The sequence below is a fragment of the Spermophilus citellus genome (genome assembly GCF_964194105.1).
Source record: "Spermophilus citellus genome assembly, chromosome: 11".
NCBI classification, from domain to species: Eukaryota; Metazoa; Chordata; class Mammalia; order Rodentia; family Sciuridae; genus Spermophilus; species Spermophilus citellus.
Window position 1 is genome coordinate 63,812,215 of NC_138192.1, and position 20,078 is coordinate 63,832,292.

General features: G+C 32.7%; 1 protein-coding gene across 18 annotated transcripts in view; it reads right to left on the bottom strand.

The window, feature by feature from the left end:
• Positions 1 to 20,078, bottom strand: part of BAZ2B (bromodomain adjacent to zinc finger domain 2B) — a 373,522-nt gene that overhangs the window by 122,755 nt on the left and 230,689 nt on the right. For 16 of the 18 annotated variants that reach the window (XM_081261484.1, XM_081261476.1, XM_081261487.1 and 13 more), the window contains one exon: positions 3,774 to 3,962. The exons of the other annotated variants lie outside the window; for them this stretch is intronic. In XM_081261484.1, coding sequence (XP_081117610.1) covers positions 3,774 to 3,962 — 189 coding nt within the window. The remainder of the gene's footprint in view (positions 1 to 3,773; positions 3,963 to 20,078) is intronic. 18 annotated transcript variants of the gene reach the window in all.

Here is a 20,078-nt window from a genome sequence, read left to right on the forward strand (position 1 = left end):
AAAGTCTTCACCTGACTAAACCACTAGATTTATAAATTCAGTTGTTATCTTGCAGGCCAATCTTTTTTTTTTTTTTTTTAGTTGTATTTGGACACAGTACCTTTATTTTATTTATTTTTTAATGTGGTGATGAGGATTGAACCCAGGGCCTCACACGTGCTAGGCGAGTTCTCTACAGCTGAGCCACAACCCTAGCCCCTAGGCCAATCTTAAAAGATAGATTATATTCTTCTTTGTTATACCCACAAGAAAATTAGAGGGAAAAACCCCACAGTATAGTGCAGGTAGAACTCAAAATTGTCAGTGTATTTTATTATATGATTTTAAAAATTACCCTAGAAATACTCCTTCATTAAAAATACAATACTTGGGCAGGAACTGTAGCTTAGTGGCAAGGCACTTGCCTAACTTGTGAGTCACTGGGTTTGATCCTCAGCACCACATATAAATAAACAAAATAAAGGTCCATTGACAACTAAAAAAACATTAAAAAAAACACACATACTTTAGTGATATGCACCTTCATTATCTAATGTGGAAATCTGTTTTTTTTTTTTTTAAGTGAAAGAGGTCTAAAAAACAGTATGAGTAGAAAACTGCAAACACTATTCCCCAGGAAAGTGTTGCTAGTGAAATGACATTCATGTATATTCAACCATGCCCAAATGATGGGACCTGAACCAAAAATAACTTAAAAACATTAACTATTCACCTATTGTTTAAAAAAAGAAGTACATTTAGATAGGGAGAAAAGATGTATATTTGGGGCTTGTATCAACAGTCAATATTGTCATTTATAGGTTTGAAAACTAGGTTCTACCTAGCTGATGAAAAGGGACTGAGGTTTCCTCCAAAAAGTCATATCACTTAACACAGTTTGTAATTGTGTAAATCTAAAAGTTGAATGGATAGGTTTCATAAACAACTAATAATAAAAGTATAATAATAATCAAAGTATAATAATAAGCCTTAAATATTTTAGACATAATCAAACTCAGAAGAAACATTAAAATTTACTTCAGAATGTCAATGGTAAATAAGTACACAGAAGAGATTAGAGAAAATAATAGGAAAATGTGTATTATAAATAATCAGACACCAGAGAGGAAAATACAAAACAAGCAAATAAGATCAATTATATAAAAATAAAATAGTAGAACTTCTGAATATAAACTTTACAAATGTCTGATATTACTTCATAGAAAGTAATGTAATTTTCTCACATGACAAATTTATTTATCTTCCAAATTTAAAAACTTTACTCACAAAGTAACTTGTTGGTAAAATGAAAAATACAAAATAAGGATCTCACAAATCAGCATGTGATGAATTTCTAAGAATATTCAGAAGAGGTAACAGCATAATATCAATGTCAATAATTTTCAAGTAAAATATTATAATATTTCAGAGAATATACTAAATCTCAATTTGAAACTAGAAGGTGTAATAGAATTTTTTTTAAACCATACTTGAAAGAGACAGATATTTCACAAAAATTCATGGTATTATAACATTAAAATATAATGACCCAAAATTTTAAATATTTAAAAGAAAGTATCATGAAATGCAATTTCACTAAAAAATGAAAATAATTTTATTATACTAATATTCATTAAATAATTTTGCATTTGCAGATCTGATCTGAAATGAAGAATGCTTTAGAAGTTCCTAAAATTTAAAAGTAAATTATTTTTCACTTAAAATTCCTAGTAATGTCTTCTCTTTCATTTGCTTATGGGGTTATTTAAAAAATTTGGCAATTTGGTTACCCTTCTGAATAAAGCTAATTATAGAGAGTTCATAATTAGTTATCACACCAAATCTGCAACTTAACCAAAATGAGTCCTCTAAAACCAAGCATAATCTATGCCCCTTTGCCAAAGAAATATTCTCATATACGCATACTTTTATCACCAAAGACTCTGTCTTGTAATTGACTGTTTATTCATTCTCTAAAGACTGTTAGAAACATAAAATATACTGGTCTATTCCTCCAAGTAGCTGGGCTAGTACACAGAACATAATAGATGAATGAATAAATAGTTTATGTAGGGTGGGGAAGTTTTTAAATACTTTTTTTAAAGTGAAAGTGTCTTATTATGAAGTTCAGATGAGTGACTTTTTGTACTTGTCAACCATCATTCTAGTGCAGAAGTTATTTGATTTTAATAATACAGTAATTACACTGTGGCTTAGAAATGTTCAAAAGCAGTACTATAATAAACCGATAAAACAATAAAAATGTCAGATACCAGTAACTATCTAAATTATTATTATCTTATTTTGACTTTTATTCAGCAATCTCATATTTTAGGAATATCTGTTGAATGCTTATCCTGCTAAGCAACCATATTAAAAATGGAATGAAATAAGCTCCTGTTAATATTATTAAAAGGAAATGTTAAGACATAAAGATTTTGCCTAATTATTTTATTCCTCCCCATCATCCCCTCTCTTGCAAACACTGAATTAAAGAAATATGACTCAATAAATAGTACTTATACATTTAAGCATCTATCCTTTCTACATAGTTTAAAAAAGATACTTTGTTCCTTTTAAAGAAGCATAATTTATTTGTTTATTTTCATAATAATATAAATAGGGATCAGGGACTAATCCAGGACCTCACACAAGCTAGGCAAATGCTCAACATGCACTATATCCCCAGCTCTTTTTTAAGTTTTACTTTTGAGATAAGTTCCTGCTAAGCTATCCAGGCTGGCTTGAAACTTGAGATTCTTCTGCCTCAGCCTTCCAAGTAGCTGGATTAAAGGATAAATAAATCACCAAACCTGGCTCATTTGACAATTTACTAATCATTAAACTGAGAAAGAGAAAACAATGATAGTTACCAATTATTCACTAATTATGTTTGCCAGACACAGATACAGCACTGAACATGCTCATTTCCTTTAATCTTCAAAGAACCATATAAGGCAGTTATTATAATTACTCTCATTTTTCAAGTAAGAGAACGAAGGCTGAGAGCTCAGATAACTTGTTCAAATGCACACAACTACTGAGCAGCAAATTCAGATTTAAATTCAGGTCTCCTTTTCTCTACAATCAAACTCTAATGTTTTAAACAATTTTACATACATTAAAGCATGCATTGTTTGAAAAAATTTATTGAAGTAAAATTAATACTGGAAAATACATTCAAGTTTAGATTTTTCAGGATACAAAATAAATTAAAATACATTCATCCCCGTTAAGCCTTAGCTAATGGTCCCCTTGTCTTGAAAGTAGTGTAACTCTATAGTTGTTTTGATCAAATATGGAAAAATATAGAAATTTAAGAGTTAATCTCATCTTGATTACAAAGTGAAGAGAATTAAGAATCTAAAAGAAAAGCATAAAACTGTTCATTATAAGAACTGGACTTTAGTTTTACACTGTAAGTAATTTTTTTGAAAAACCAAATAAAGCTGAGAATATTTAAATTTTACACTTATAATATATGTATATTTTTCTGCATACTATATCTCAATAACATGCATCAGAAAACCCTGGTTTAATGATTCCTTTCTATGGCAAATGCCTATGTATCTCATCAAACACCTGAGCACCTAATTAATTCCCATGCCACCCAATACACACAGGTTTTTTTTGGGGGGGGTACATTATAAATAAGACTGAGCCAATTTTTACATAAAAGTTTTAATATACCAGGCATTAGACTATTTTTTTGTTAAATTTCATAAACAAATTACTGCTTGAACATTTTCAAGCATTCCTCCTTTCCTTGAACACTGTTTGTAACAGATGTTTACCTGGAAAAGATGCTAGTTGGGGATGTGCGGCTAAGGCTGTGGGTGTACCAAGTGTCCCCAAACCACCAAATTCTGAATGCCCTGAGCTGGCTGAATGTAGACCAAAGACTGGGTGGCTGACCATTGGGAAGGCACTCGACACTGTGGACAGGTTAAACGGTTGATCCCCAGCTGCTCTGAATAAATGTCCTGGGAGGGAAAAAAACACACTTAAAGTTGTACTATAAAAACAGATGAGATTTATCTGATTTCAGCGTTCATATTTAAAATTTATAATAATTTATTATTTGCTAAGTTTTTATTTTACATTTTGTTCTATATTTCTATTCTTTGAGGCCAACAGCATAAGATGTTCCTAGAAACATGAGAGTACTTTAAAAATTAAAAGTGAATGGTATAACCTTTTTTACTTTGAATATGAGATTTGAGAACCAATGTTTTAAGTAAATATTTTTCCTTAATTAAAGTTGTTTGACCTAAGAAAGTAAGGCCAATTTTCTGTTAATACATGTACATTTATATAATATCAAAATTTTTCCACATAAAAAGGAAAACAAAAACTACCTGTTAAGTTTTGAAAACCAACACAATAGGCTCAAAATATTACTGTCATAACTCAAATTATTATATATCTTATACGCCAAAAAATTCCAGTTTCCATGTGCCAGAACTGAAGCTCTGTTCTCTATATAATACCTTTTGAGTAAGAAGAGTATCTGGATACCCAAAAAGTAGTACATTATAGCCTAATAAAACCATGCACAAGATAACATAAGGAGTTAATGAATAAACTTACTAAGATTTTTCCAAATGGTTTCAGAGATGCTCATCAATATATAAATCATTTTTAAACTTTCTGATAGTAATAAAATATTCAACTCAACAGAGTGTGATTATTTAATCTCTACCTTTACTCTGAAGAGAATCTAATGTTAAGTATCATAAGACCAGTGTCATATGATCAAAACCACAACTTATTTTTCATATTTGTAGAGATTTGGCAGAAAATCTTTTTAACATTTGGAAATCTTCCTTTTACTTTCAGAAAGTAATTAAGGTTTTCTGACTTCCTACTATGAAAACAAAAATAATAGAAACCCATATGGTATCTTACAAATTCATTTTGTGAAAAGTGCTATTATGATCTGTGCTAAAATCAAATAAGGCTCCCTTATTATTTCCTGATTATGAGACCTCTTTGTGCATTGCAACAATATGTTTTAAGTAAATAAAAATATAAGTTAAAAAAAATATACTTTTTGTTATCATTTAATTGTCAACCAAGTCTCTCTTCTTTGCTTTTTTTGCTCCCTGAAAACCAAAGGACAGTCCTAAAAAAAATGTCAGCATGGACCCACACAGACTAATATACATCTTATATTCTTTTTTAAAAAAAATTTTGCTTTAACTAGTTATACATGACAGTAGAATGCACTTTGATATATATATATATATATATATATATATATATATATATATATATGAGTATAATATCTCATTCTTCTGGTTGTACATGATGTAGAATCCCACCGGTCATATAGGGTCATATAGTTATATATGTACATAGGGTAACAATGTCTGATTCATTCTGCTGTCCTTTCTACCCCCATCCCTTCTTCCCTCCTGGCTTCACTCCCCTCTACCTAAAGAAACTCTATTCTCCCCTAGCCACCAACCCCCCATCCACCCAGTTAACTTAGCATCTACATATCAGGAAAAACATTTGGCTTTTAGTTTTTTGGGATTGTCTTGTTTTACTTAGCATGAAATTCTCCAGCTCCATCCATTTACTGGCAAATGCCATAATTTCATTCTTCTTTACAGCTGAGTATATATATGGCACAATTTCTTAATCTATTCATCTGTTGAAGGGTACCTAAGTTGTTTTCATAGTTTAGCTATTGTGAATTGAGCTACATCTTATATTTATATTCTTTCCTGAAGCACTGCACTGTTGAAATAGAAGGATTTAAATGAAGTTTAAAAATTTATTTATTTTCAGTGCTGGGGATTGAACCCAGGGCTTCAAGTGTGCTAGGAAAGCATTTTTCCACTGAAGTTGCATCCCCAGACCGAAAGATTTAAACAACTTTAACTAAGGTTTTAATAAATTAAACCTTAATAAATTAAGTATGGTTTGTATTAGCCTATAAGGAAAAGTTCTGATTCAGTGTAGTGCTTCGATTACAATGAAGCAGTAACTAGATATCACAGGGAAAATCCTTGAAGTGTCTTTCTAAGGAAGGCCCACAGAAAAAAACTGTATGAACAAGGCACAGGCTTGGGTGACTTTTCCAAGAAGGCCAATCTTGTTTTTGTCGTTTCAAAGCCTAAAAAGAAAATTGATGAATTAAAAAGAGAAAGAAGGCAGGAAGGAGGGACAGAAGGACAGACTGGTAAATTCCTACTTTTTGGTGTTATCAAAAGTTCTAGACTACATTAGCACTGAAGCTGAGTTTAAATAGAGGATGCTACTGTAAAAATGATTTCCCACACATTACTAACTTCAAGACTAGTGACAGGACACCAAAAAGACTGGGTTTTATGTTTGTTTATTGTTTATTTTGGCAAATTCTCAGACACCCAGCTAGTTTCTCTAAGAAGTGAGCTTGTAAATTTAAGAACCAGTTTCTTTTCATTTGGGATTATGTGTAAAATCTCTGATTCTCAACAATCATTTCAACTTCCTGACTCAAATGTGCTTAGTCAAGTGTTTTATTTATAAACATACTAGAATTAATTAAATTTTCTTATTACATTTTCTTCTTTATCAATGTTCCTCATAAGCAAGTAGAACATTCCAGCTTTGGAAATTTTATAGCCATTTATAATTTCTATTTTATCAAGTAATAACTCTACAGTTATCTTTGTCAATTGTATGTATGTAACCATTATTTAATACAAAGAAATCTGTGGGGGTTAAACTACCAAAACTACACAAAATATTATAAAAATTCAGAAAAACTGAAATTATCAAGGATTGAAAACTGACTCTAAAAAAGTGATTTAAGGGTTAGGGGTGTAACTCAGTGGCAAAGTGGGTGCTTGGATTTAATCCCCTGCACCAAATAAGGAAATAAATAAGTGGCATCTGGATGCAATTGAGCACAAAATTTCAACAAAATATGGGTTTTATTCACCAGAGTCAAACAAAAAACACAAATAGAACTGTACATACAATTACATTTATGCCTGGCAACACTGCTGAGATGAGAGTACAAATCAAGGTTTACTCTACTTTCTTATTCTGCTAACATTCTTGGCTAAAATAATTGAAGCAGGTAAAGCACCCATGTAACAGCTGACCACCGAGGGACTATTCCTTGTTAATGAGAAAAGATTTACTTTTGCATTTAGTAAAGAATATTGGGATGATAAATCTCAGTGGTAGAGCTCTTGTGCAACATGTGCAAGGCCCTGGGCTTGATCCCCTGCACTGCAAAACAAAGCAAACAAACAAAAAAGAAACAAGAATACTACATTATAATGATCATAGTAATCCCATGCATTATCAGAACTATCCACACAAGAGACTTCCTCTATTATATATGGAAATCATCATACTACAGAAGTAAAAGACTTTTCTTTTTCAGTTTCATTACACAGTGCCTTTACACCAAGAATCACCATCTGTGATATAAAAAGTATGCTTTTCTTTAAAAGGCTCTGTAACACTATTTATAATTTTAGTACTGTTTACTACTACCTTCTTAAAAAACATGGTAATTCCAAGTAAAATCTACCAGAATACAAGCATACAAGGATACCAGCACACAAAGATGAATAAGACATAATCCCTGACCTTAAAGAGTTCATAGTTTGAACATACTTTAAAAAGTATAAGACTACTTTTATACTACCATGTATAAAAGAAGTTATATTTTAATATTACTAATTGGTGCTGACATATATAGAACTCAAATAGATTTCAAACACCTAAAATACTGGCATATGGGGTCTTGCTATGTTGCACAGGACAGACAGGCTACTCTCCAATTTGTGGGTTCAAGTGATTTACCCAATCCTGAGTAGTGGGGATTATAGAGCATGCTACTGCATTTAGCAATAAATATTTTTTGAATGACTCAGTTCACTACTCAATTCATCAGAACAATATCCGGGCGACTGACTCCAAGGACTTCTATCAGAATAGGAAAGGCCTTGAGTCTTTATTTAAATTTGCAAGTATGCTTTCTAGATCCTTTTGCGCTATGTCATCAATCCCTGATTCTAATTTTTGTTTTTCATTTTAATTACCACTTGGTCTTTTACTCCTCTTTGACTCCATTTAGGCCAAATTTGATCCCACAAAAGTCTAACACTTCCACGATCTTAAAATTCTTTTAAGTTAAGGATCATTTTATTCCCTTCTCACCATGACTTCTGGTCTCTCCCAGTGTCAACACTTAACCTTATGTACAATCCCTCTCAATCCCATCAAATATCTAAATTATGTTAAAGGACTTAACTTGAATATTTGTGCTAAGTCCCAAATCTTACTTCTAGGCAAGCACTCTACTTCAGAATGCATCCTCAGCACTCCCCAAGACTTAATTCTACTTGGTCAATAAGGTGACTGAAGTTTGCTTAATCACGAAATCCCATTGATCTTTCCTTGCTTTCTTTTTTTGATATAGGGATTGAACCCAGGGGTGTTCTACCACAGAGCTACATATCCAACCCTTTCTAATTTTTTATTTTGAAACTATGTCTCTCTAAATTGCTGAGATTGCCTGAAATTTAAGATCCTCCTGTCTTAGCCTCCTGAGTGGCTAGGATTATAGGCATGTACTAGTTTCTGTTTTCCATCCTGATTCTTTCTTTCTCTCTCTCTTTTTAATATTTTTTAGTTGTAGATGGACACAATGCTTTATTTTGTTTACTTATTTTATTGTGGTGCTGAGGATCGAACCCAGGGCCTCACACATACTAGGCAAGTGCTTACCACTGAGCTACAATCCCAGCCCCTCTTTCTTTCTTATTAAAAACCATTTTCATCCTTAAGCTCCAGGTGATGGAACTCTCTTGATGCTATTAACTTTGCATCTTTCAATAATACTGCTGCCATATTTATTGGAATTTTTCATTTTTTCCTCAAATAAGCATTCCTAAAGGTTTTATTCAGCGATCACTTTTTCCCCTCTGTGCTTTCCGGTTCATTTATTTCATGTGCTCCCATTGTAGTTTTTTTTTGTTTGTTTGTTTGTTTGTTTTTGTTTTTGGCAAGGGAGTAGTGGAGATTGAACTCAGGGGCACTCAACCACTGAGCCACATCTCCAGTCCTATTTTGTATTTTATTGAAAGACAGGGTCTCACTGAGTTGCTTAGAGCCTCGGTGTTGCTGAGGTTGGCTTTGAACTCACAATCCTCCTGCCCTTAGCTTCCCTAGCCACTGGGCTCCCACTATTTTAATCATCATCTTAAGGCAAATAAATTCTAAGCCAAGATTTTAGCTCTGTGACAGCAAAAACTAATCTCATTTTTCCAGGTATGCCCAATACCTAGCATACTCTGAAACACAATAAGTACCTGACAAATATTTCCCACCATTAAACTTCTGGTCACATTATTTCTTCCACTTTAGAACTTCCAAACCTATGCAACATGCTTTTTGACTTCTGCCATTCATAATTCTATATATTTTTACTATCTCAAAAACATACTGCCCAAGAAAAATTTGTAGATCTCCCAAATATGTTTCAGTCCTCCTTTGAATATTCATAATATATTATTCATCTGTCTTTTATAACAGCATACTAGGATATAAGTTATAAAGGAAAAAGCCATTTGATAATAATTTTTACTCCATGAAATATTGCACAAAACAAACATCAGTTGGCAGAGACAACACTTCTAATACTGCTGTGGGCATCTCCAAAAGAGTAGTTTTCAATTCTCTTGATTCTTCCTTTTAAAAACCAGAAAGATTCAGGAGTCAGTCAGGAGTCTTTTTTCTTTTTTTTTTTTTTTTTGCGGGGGCAGGGTAGGTACTGGAGATAGAACCCACAGGGAGTTTACCACAGATCTACATCCCCAGTCCTTTAAAAAACATTTTTTTTTCTTAAATATTAAGACAGGGCTCAGTAAGTTGCTGAGGGCCTAGCTAAATTGCTGAGGCTGCCCTCAAACTTCTCATCCTCCTTCTTCAGCTCCCTGAGTTGCTGGGATTGCCTGTGTCATCATGGTTGGCAGGAGTCATTCTTTAAATGATTAAAAATATACATTTTTTCAATTCCTAGCACCTCAAAAAATATACACAAACACCCTTCATTTTTTCTCTGCTCTAATTCCAAAAGTTACTACTAAAGGCTCTTTGGCGCATTGGGTAATCAATGCTAATTTAATGATGTCTATTTTGAAGTTTTAATCTTCTTATACAGTAGCAGTGCTTGCTTTGATTACAACTTTGATTCCATTGCCAAAACAATGATTGTACCCTTCAACTACCTTAAAATTTGAAGCTACTGTTAACAAAGCAATTTTGATCACAGACTATGGTTTAGTGGATCCTATAACCACAGATGGTTTAGTGGATCCTATAATCGCTGTTAAAGTATTATATTAATAAGAAAGTAGAAAGAACCTTACATGACACAAAATACAAGTCTAATAGACTTTAATAACCTCATGGCTATAAAACAAAATTATTTGAATATTATAATGCTACACTTTTGTATAAGTACATTTTTCCTATTCTGATATACTAATGTCAGTAGGTACTCTCAAATAAAACCCATACTGACTTAAAAACTCCTTATGTCTTCCTCAGAGAGAATATTTGCAAATGGAGAAATTATATAATAAAATGATAATACTTTTTAAAGACCACAAATTTAACAGATATTAACATTCAAACAGTTTCCACATTATGAATGCAAATTTTGTTAGTTCTGTTTTAATAAGTAACATGTACATTTTTCATAATGAAAATTAATATACATCTGCAATCCAAGGTTCTAAAATTATAATAAGCTGAACAATTTCAGCAGACCTTTTTAAATTCTATTAGCCAATACATATAAAAATGATTAAATGCAGTACACAAATGCCAGTATGTCAGTAATAAGACATGGTAACCATAAGTGCCTTTATTAATATTAATGAACAATAAGATATTTATTTCCTCTCACAAGATCCAAGTAGTATAAATACTGAACTAATGCCTTGAACCTAAACTACCAGTGTTATACTTTGGATATGAGGTGTCCCCCAAAGCTCTGGTCCATGTAGGAATATTCAGAGGTAAAATAATTGGATTGTGAGAGCTGTAACCTAATCAACCCATTCTAATTTGAATGACAGGCAGAAACTGTAGGCAGGTAGGGCGTGGCTAGAGGAGGAAGTGGGTCACTGGGAGTCTGGCCTTGGAAGGGTGGATTCTTCCCCATTCCCTGTCCCTACCCCTCTCTACCCCACTTCCTGAACCCATCAGGAGCTAAACAACTTTCCTCAACTGGGCTCTTGCCCCACTGTGTGCTGCCTCAATGTGGGCCCAGAGCAATAGAGTGCGTCATCTATGAACTGAGTCCCCTGAAACCATGTGCCCCAAATAAACTTTTGCTCCTCTAAGTAGTTCTTGTCAGATATGTTGGACACAGCAACACAAAAACTGACTAAAACAACCAGAGAACAAAATCAATGACTAAGGAAAAGTCCAGAAATCACATTAAAACAAAATAACTGTAAGGAGTAAGTATGCTAATCAATCTATCTTTATTTATTTATTTTTATGTGGTGCTGGTAATCAAACCTAGGGCCTTGAGAATGCTACAGAAGTGCTTTACCACTAACCTAAGTCCCCAGCCCCAAACACTGAATCTTTTGAAAAAATCAAGGAGACTATTTACTATGACAACATGTTACTTTTTTTTGTATGTTACAAAGCATACAAAAGCTTTTATTTTTAATCTTTCAATGATACACAAACTTGTTGCAACATGTCTTCAAATATTTTTCATCAGTTCTTTAAAACTGTAAGCACACTTCTACAGCATAGCAAAATCAACTTCTAGTATACAAACTGCAAATATGGCTAATCATCAAAACTGAATTCAAATAAAGATCTCCTGCATACTTCAACACCATTAATAATGGTGTTTAACTAAGTATACTCAAAATTACTGTAAATTTAAAACAATTCAAATTACTGGTTCACATATTAAAGCTCTTAACATTATTCTTAAATATACTAATGTTTAAACATTTTGAAACTCAAAATGTATAAATTACATAAATTTGAACTTTGATTAAAGGACAGAGTTCTACAGTTAATGTTGACAAAATATTTAAACTAATCTTCATTTTATTCCTATAATCTTAAAACATTTGAGCCAGTTAGCTTTTATATTTTAATATTTAAAAAGATACATGGAATGAAAAGCCTTTATTTTTAAGTATTTATTTTGAGATTATCTTAGACTCATGGGAGCTGCAAACATAGTGCAGAGTTCTTATATATGCTCCACCCACACTCTCCTTGTGTTAATGTCTTACATGACTACAGAACAATTTTCAAAAACAAGAAATTAACCTTAGCCGATTAACTAAAATATTTAGATTTATTTAGTTTCCCAGTAACATCATTTGTCTGTCTCAAGATCCAAACTAGGATTTTTGTTTTTTTCTTAGTTTTCTCTATTTGGTGACAGTTTCTCAGTATTGTCTTTATTACTTGGATACACTGAAGACTACTACAGATGTCACACAATTTGGGTTTGTCTGGTGCTTTCTAATATATTACTGGGAAGTATACTCAATATACCCTTCTCAGAACAAGATACCTGAGGACCATAATATTTCTATGATATAGTATTGGTGATGCTAATTTTGATCACTTGGTTAAATTGCTGTCTGCCAGGATTCTACTGTAAAGTTATTATTTTCTCTTTAAGCAGTATTTTTATTAGGAAATAAGTAATTAGGAGCATACACTGCCACTTTTTAACACTACATGTAGTGAACAAGCTCCTGATTCAATATGGTAAATGATTTATCTATTTTTATCACTCAGATGATGACTGATCTTAAAGGTAAGAAGAGTTTTGTAATAAGCACTTTTGTTGGGATTTATTGATTTATTATAAAGAATTGGTACATGAGATTGGGAAGGATGATGCAGGAAAGCTGGAGGCATAGTTCTGAGAGGTTAATAGTTGATGGTGTAAGTCACAGTTATGAGAGAAGATGTGTATCCCAGATCAAGTGGTTAGGCAGAAAAGCCAAATTCTTTTCCTCTCCTCCATTTTTTTGCTATCTACAAATCCTCAAGAATATGAATGATGACCTCCCATTCTGGGGAGGGCAATTTGTTCTACTTAGTTCACAGATTCAAATGCTAACCTCATCTGGGAATACCCTTATAGACATATCCAGAAATAATGTTTAATTGCGGCATCCTGTGTCCCAGGGTCAAAAGGACAAGTAAAATTAATCATCACATGGTCTTCGGACATTTAATCTGAGACAAAGCATGAGAAAGAACCAGCTTACAGAAGATTTTTCAGAGAGAGGCAGAACAAATTTGAGACCCTGAGAAGAAAATTTTGTAACAGAAGTGATAGGCCAAAGAGGCTAAAAGATAATGGGCCAGCATAAGAACAATATCAGAAAATTTAGATGAAGTAGGCAAGTTTAGATGAAGAACAGTATGTAACCTTAAACAGGTTGAAATATGAAAAATACTCAATATGGTAGCTGAAAAGATTAATTTAATCATTCATGTAACTCAAAAGCTTTTGGAAAAGTCACATATTAAATGGAGGAGCTATACTGAAAGTTTACCAAAAGCCAATTTCTCTCTCCTCTCTTGATTCTACACCCTCAGGTATACACTTCCTTGAAAGTTTAAAGGGCATCTTATGTCACAAGAGCCAACAAAAATCCTATAATGCAGTCTCTTTTGCTTTCATTAGTTGGACCTGATCATGTATTCTTAACTCACTCCTGTCTAGGAAATATGACGTTTAGATTGGCTAGAATAGGTTGCATGCTACCCCTGGAGTCAGGTAAAATTTTTTTGAAAAAATAAGTACTTTACTTTTGAGGGGACAACTTCTGGTATTAGTAGAGTAATAAAGCAGTCATAAGACTTCTAAACAGATGATAATTATGAAAACTAGGTTACAAACAGAAAAAAAAGAAAAAACTAAAGATACTGAAATGCATTCAAAAGCCGAAAAAAAAAAAAAAAAAAAGGCCAGGAGAGTTTAATCTGGAAAAACATTAACTAGAAGGCATTAGAAATCTGATTTTGTGGTTTTGAGGTCCAATAATCCTGCCTAAACCTCACAGCTTTAACTGAAAAAAGTGGCAGAAGGCCAGAATTCGGGGCTATGTTAACATCTGGAAATTTAAAGCTGGGGGAAATTCTGGCACTGAGGGAACCACAGAAAGAATAAAAACCAAATTCAGAGTTTAAACCTAGCTGCAAGTACACTGTGCTTGATCAGGGAAAGACACCAGAGATACTATAAAATAGCTGAAGGAGAACACAGAAAAATATACTTGAGAGAAATCTTGAAAGGCAGAGCTACACCCAGAAGATCTATTGAGACTGATAAAGTATACTACCTTATCACAAGTAGCTCAGCTAAAAGAAAGCCTGGTGTGACACAAAACAGAGCTCAAAGCTAGCAGAGCAGCTTGAAAGTTAGATAGTAATCTTTTTTTTTTTTTTAACATTTATCTAGTTGTAGATAAGCACACAGTATCTTTATTTATTTTTATGTGGTGCTGAGGATCGAACCCAGTGCCTCACACATGCAAGGCAAGCACTTCACCACTGAGCTACAGCCCCAGCCCCAGAGAGTAATCTTTATAAGCAAAGAACCACAGTTAAGACACCCATGTCTGACTAAATAATTTGTTTACCAAGAATTTTCACAAGCCCAGAGACTCAAAGGGAACTAGCCAATGGGAAGCTAATGAAATAGAACACAGACATTTTCTGACCACAATAAAATTAATTGGCTATAAATTTCTAAAAAACCTAAATGTTGATTTTTCTAAATAAAGAAGAATTAACAAAGGAAAATATAAAATATTTTATTGGAATAATAAGAAAAAGACAACAAACAAAAATCTGTGGGTTGTAGCTCTAGCACTACTTAAAAGGGAAATTCATAGCATTTAGTGCATATATAAGAAAAAAACAAAGGTCCCAAATAAATTATCTAGTTTTCCCTCTTAAAACCTACAAAAGATGACAAAGAAATCAGAGCATGGAAAAAAAGAATAAAATAATAAAAGATAAAGGGTAGAAATTAGTGGAAAAGAAAACAGAAAACTGGCTGGGAGTGGTGGTGCACGCCTGTAATATCAGCAGCTTGGGAGGCTGAGGCAGGAGAATCGGGAATTCAAAGCCGGCCTCAGCAAAAGCAAGGTGCTAAGCAACTCTGTGAGACCCTACCTCTGAATAAAATACTAAATAGGGCTGGGGAAGTGGCTCAGTGTTCAAAGGCCCCTGAGTTCAATCCCTAGTACCAAAAAGCAAAATAAAGAAAGAAAACTGAGAAAACTCAAAGCAATTGACAGTTCATTCTTTGAAAGGACCAATAATTTGGTAAACCTTGAGTCACTTGGAAAAAAGAGAAAAAACACAAATTATGAATATCAACAGTGAAAGAGAAAACATTATTACAAATAATATAGACATTAAAAAGATAATGTAATACTTGGAACTACTTTGGGCCCATAAATTTAATGACTTACATAAAATGAACAAATTTGTTTAAATACACCAATCAAATCTCAAAGAAAAAGATAACCTGAACAATGGCTTTATGTATATATACACACACATATATATATATGCGCATATATGTAATATATATATGAACTGAACCCAGGGCCTTACATATGCTAGGTAAATGATCTATCACTAAGCCATACTCCCAGCCCAGTATATTTTTTTATATTTTTAAAAGGTGAATACATTGTTTAATATCTTACAAAAACAACAATTCAAATAAGCAAACAAAAATTCTTCAGACTCAGATGAACTTCACTGTTGAATTCTGCAGAATATTTTAAGGAAGAAGTAATACAAATTCTACATTCTTCCAAAAAATAACATAGTCTGGAATCTTGCAAACTCATTTTCAACAAAGAAATTTACATGAAAAGAAAACTATCAACCAATAATCCTGATGAGCACAGGTGTAAAAAAAATTACTCAACAAAATTTTGGCAAATCAAAATCCAAATGTGTGTGTGTGTGTGTGTGTGTGTGTGATATTTATCTATGTTTATGCATGCCTGTATATATATAGATATACATACATATACATATACACATATGTGTGTTTATATACGCACACATATGTTTGTATATAAAGACACACACTATGTGTGGTAATGGGGATTAAGCCCAGGGGCACTTTATCACTGAGCTATATCCCCACACCTTATTATTTTTTTATTTTGAGACAGGATCTTGCTAAATTTCTAAGGTTAGCCTTGAATTTATTAACCTTCTGTCTCAGCTTCCTGAATTGCTGATATTATAGGCATGTTCCAGAGCACCTGGCAAAATCCAACAATATTTTAAAAGGCTATTACATCATGATCAAGTACATTAATCCCTGAAATGCCACACTGGCTTACCATCTAAAATATATTGGTCAATGTAATTCACACCATACTAATAGGTTAAAAATGAAAAACCAGGGGCAGGGGCTGAGGCTCAGTGGTAGCATACTTGCCTGGCATGTGTGAGGCACTGGGTTTGATTCTCAGCACCACATATCAATAAATAAAATAAAGGTCTATCAACAATTTAAAAAATATTTTTAAAAAATGAAAAGCCATATTCATATCATCATCTTAATAGATGCAGATAAAGCATGTGACAAAATTCAATATCAATTTAAAACAAAACACATAAAACTAAAACACCTCTCAACAAAACAGAAATAGAAGAAAGCAGATAAAGCATGTGACAAAATTCAATATCAATTTAAAACAAAACACATAAAACTAAAACACCTCTCAACAAAACAGAAATAGAAGAAAATGTTCTCAATTCTATAAAAGGCATCTATGAGAAACATACATCATATTCACTGGTGAAAGAATGAATGCCTTTCCCCTAGATCAGATCTGTTATCACTTTTACTCAACATTGCACCAAAAAGTACAATTTTCACTTAAGCAAAGAAAAAATAACAAGTACAAAGACTGGAAAGAAAAACAGCCTAATTTAAGAAACAACAACAACAACCAAAAAAAAAATGGGGCAAAATATTTGAATAGGTGTATTATGAAAGAAAGCATATGAAGGGCAAATAAGCACATGAAAATCTGTTCAACATCAATCTTTAGAGAAATACAAACTATAACTAAAATAAGACTCTATACCCACTAGAGTAGATTTAATTTTTTTAATGACAATACCAAGAGTTAATAAGAATATGGAGTAACTAGAACTCCCATACATTGCTACAAGGGGATAATATCATAACCACTAAGGAAAAATATCTGTCAATTCTTACCAAATTAAACATACACGTAACATGATATCTCACAATCCCACCCCTAGGAATTTATGTAAGAGAAATAAAAACACCTGAAAACACACGGCCTTGTAACTTGAATATTCACAATTGTCTCAAACTGAAATAATTCAATAGTTATCAATAGGTACATGAATAAACAAACTGTGACACAGTCATCAATGAAATATTAATAAGATATATTCCATGTTTGTATAAATATATTATATATACTGTCATATATAACTAAAAAGAACAAATAAAAATTTAAATAAAGAAATACAAATTAATACCATGGAGGAAAAAAAGAAATGACCTATTGCTCTAGTGGCACAAGCCCATTTCAAAAGACTGAAGGAAGCCAGGCACAAAAAGAATACAGAGTATATCATTCCACTTATGTATAATTCCAGAAAAGACCAAACAATAGTGATAGAAAGCAGATCATGGATTGCCAACATGGGATGGAAGGATAAATCTAATACCAAAAAGACAGGAAGCAACTTTTTAGGGCGATGATAATGTACAAAACCTGGGAGTACATAAATATACACATTCATTGTAGTAAATTCTTAAAATGTTAAGTTTTATTTTAAATAAATTACACTTAAATTAAAAAAAAAACTGAAAGTGAGCAGGAGGTTTACATAATGGGCTTCACTCTGTTTTGAGAGAAATGGATTAAACCTGAACAAGCATGGAAGAGACAGGTTACGAATGTTCTATAATGACACAGGTGAGAGATTTTGGTGTAGACTAGGACAGGTGGTATAAAGACATAAAGAAGTGTTCAGAGTCAAATTTTATTCTGAAGGGAAAATCAATAAGATTTTGATGTGAGAGTAAAAAAAAGACATCTAGAAATCATTAATTATGTCTAAAGCTACTGGACAGATAGTGGTATCTTTTAGCCAAATGAAGAAGAATTTGAGCTAAATGGGTTTTGGATGAAACCAAAGTTTGTATTTGTATGTTAAATTTATTAAGTTTGAGAGGCCTATGAACTATCTATGTAAAAGGTATATAAACTTTAGGGATCTCAGAAAGAAATTTTGGGCAGAGTCGTCTCAGTAGGTATTAAATTTAATTAAAGACACAAGAAATAAGAGACTTCAGGACCAAGCCTTGAGAAACAAAACATTACTGAGTAAAGTAATCTGCAAAAAAACTGAATCAAATCAAAACAAACTCTAAAATCTAAACAGCAAAAAAGACAAAACAACAAAACAAAACAAACAGTAAAACATAGGAGGTTGAGAAATAAGAGAAAAATCAAGATTGGAAACACTGAAGCTAAAAAGAAAGATTTTTAAGGCATGGTCAACTGAGTCAGTTTCTGCTGAAACATCAAGGAAGATGAGAATAGTAAAGTGCTCATGGTATGAGTTAAGATATGCATAAAAGACAAGGAAAAGGAGAAAGCATCTCTTCTGGGAAGTTGGGTTGTGAAATTTTAGCAGAAAACAAAGCAATAGCCAGAAGAGTATTTGTAGTAAAAGAAGGATTTGGGGTATGTCATTTTTTTTTTTTTTGGATGGACAACATTAGAGCACACTTATACACAGATGAAAATGATATTGTTTATAAAGCAGAATTAATGATATGGTATAGAAGAAATGAAGTCCTTGAAAAGCCCCTTATGATCTTTAAAAAGACAGTAATAGGTATTTGTTATTATCTGTGAGAGTTCAAAGCCATTTCACTTTAAGGTTTTATTATACTTGATTTAATTTATATTCTAACACAGAACAACTTATCAAACGAAATATGTACTAAGAATACATGAGTTATTATATGGACTATTAAAATAGTATTCATTTTTAAAAGAAAAGAACTGTCTCAATGGGAATAAAGCTCACAAACATGTGACAGAAACAAGTAGCACAATATTGAAGTGGGAGATATGGCAGTAGGGGTATAACCAAATGAGCTCAAAAGGGTAGATAATTGGTTCCTTAAGCATTTGCTTCAACTTTCTTTTGGTATACCTTCCTGTGATAATTTTAAAAACCCTACATTTACTAGCCTCTATTTCAGTCAGGGTTTTGGAAGTAATTTAGATTCTGCCAATCAGATTTATTAGGAAAGAATTAAAAACAGGTAAGACTGGCAGCACATGATCTAGCAAGCTGCACAGAACAGCCCTGGAGCCAGTCATGTAATTTCTTTTCTTTTTTTTTCAACTGGGTTGAAGGCATGGATTGTATGATCATGAAGCCAATAGTTTAACAGTGGTATCTTGACAGAATGAAATAATTTCCTTCAGCAGTAACACTCCCCATGAAATCATTCATGGGGACCAGGGGCCAGCCATTCAATAATTCCTTTTATTAAATCTCTTTCTGCTAAAACCAGCTTTAATGATTTAAGTTATCTCTAGTCGACTTAACCGATCTATTAACCAACAGCCCAAAAAGGTGAGAATTCTAAAACCAAAAAGCCAATTCTTTGTGTCATGCTGGCTCAATATCTAACCATCATGTACTTTTCAAAGTAATACTAAATGAAAGGTGCTATGGTTTTGATGATGTTGTTCTCCCAAAATTCATCTTAGAACTAAACCCCAATATGATAGAATTAAGAAGTAGGACCTGTGGGAAGATGAAGAAGTAATGACAGTTCTGCACTCATGAATGGGATTAATGCCCTTATAAAAAAGGTTAAAAGGAGGTGACTTGTCTCATTTCCACCACATAAGGACATAGCAATAAGGTGTCATCTTTCAAGCTAAAAACAAGTTATCACTGTTATGGTTTGGATATTGGTTACTGACTAAAAGTTCGTGGGTTGGAAGTGTGGCTCCCAGTGTGGCAAT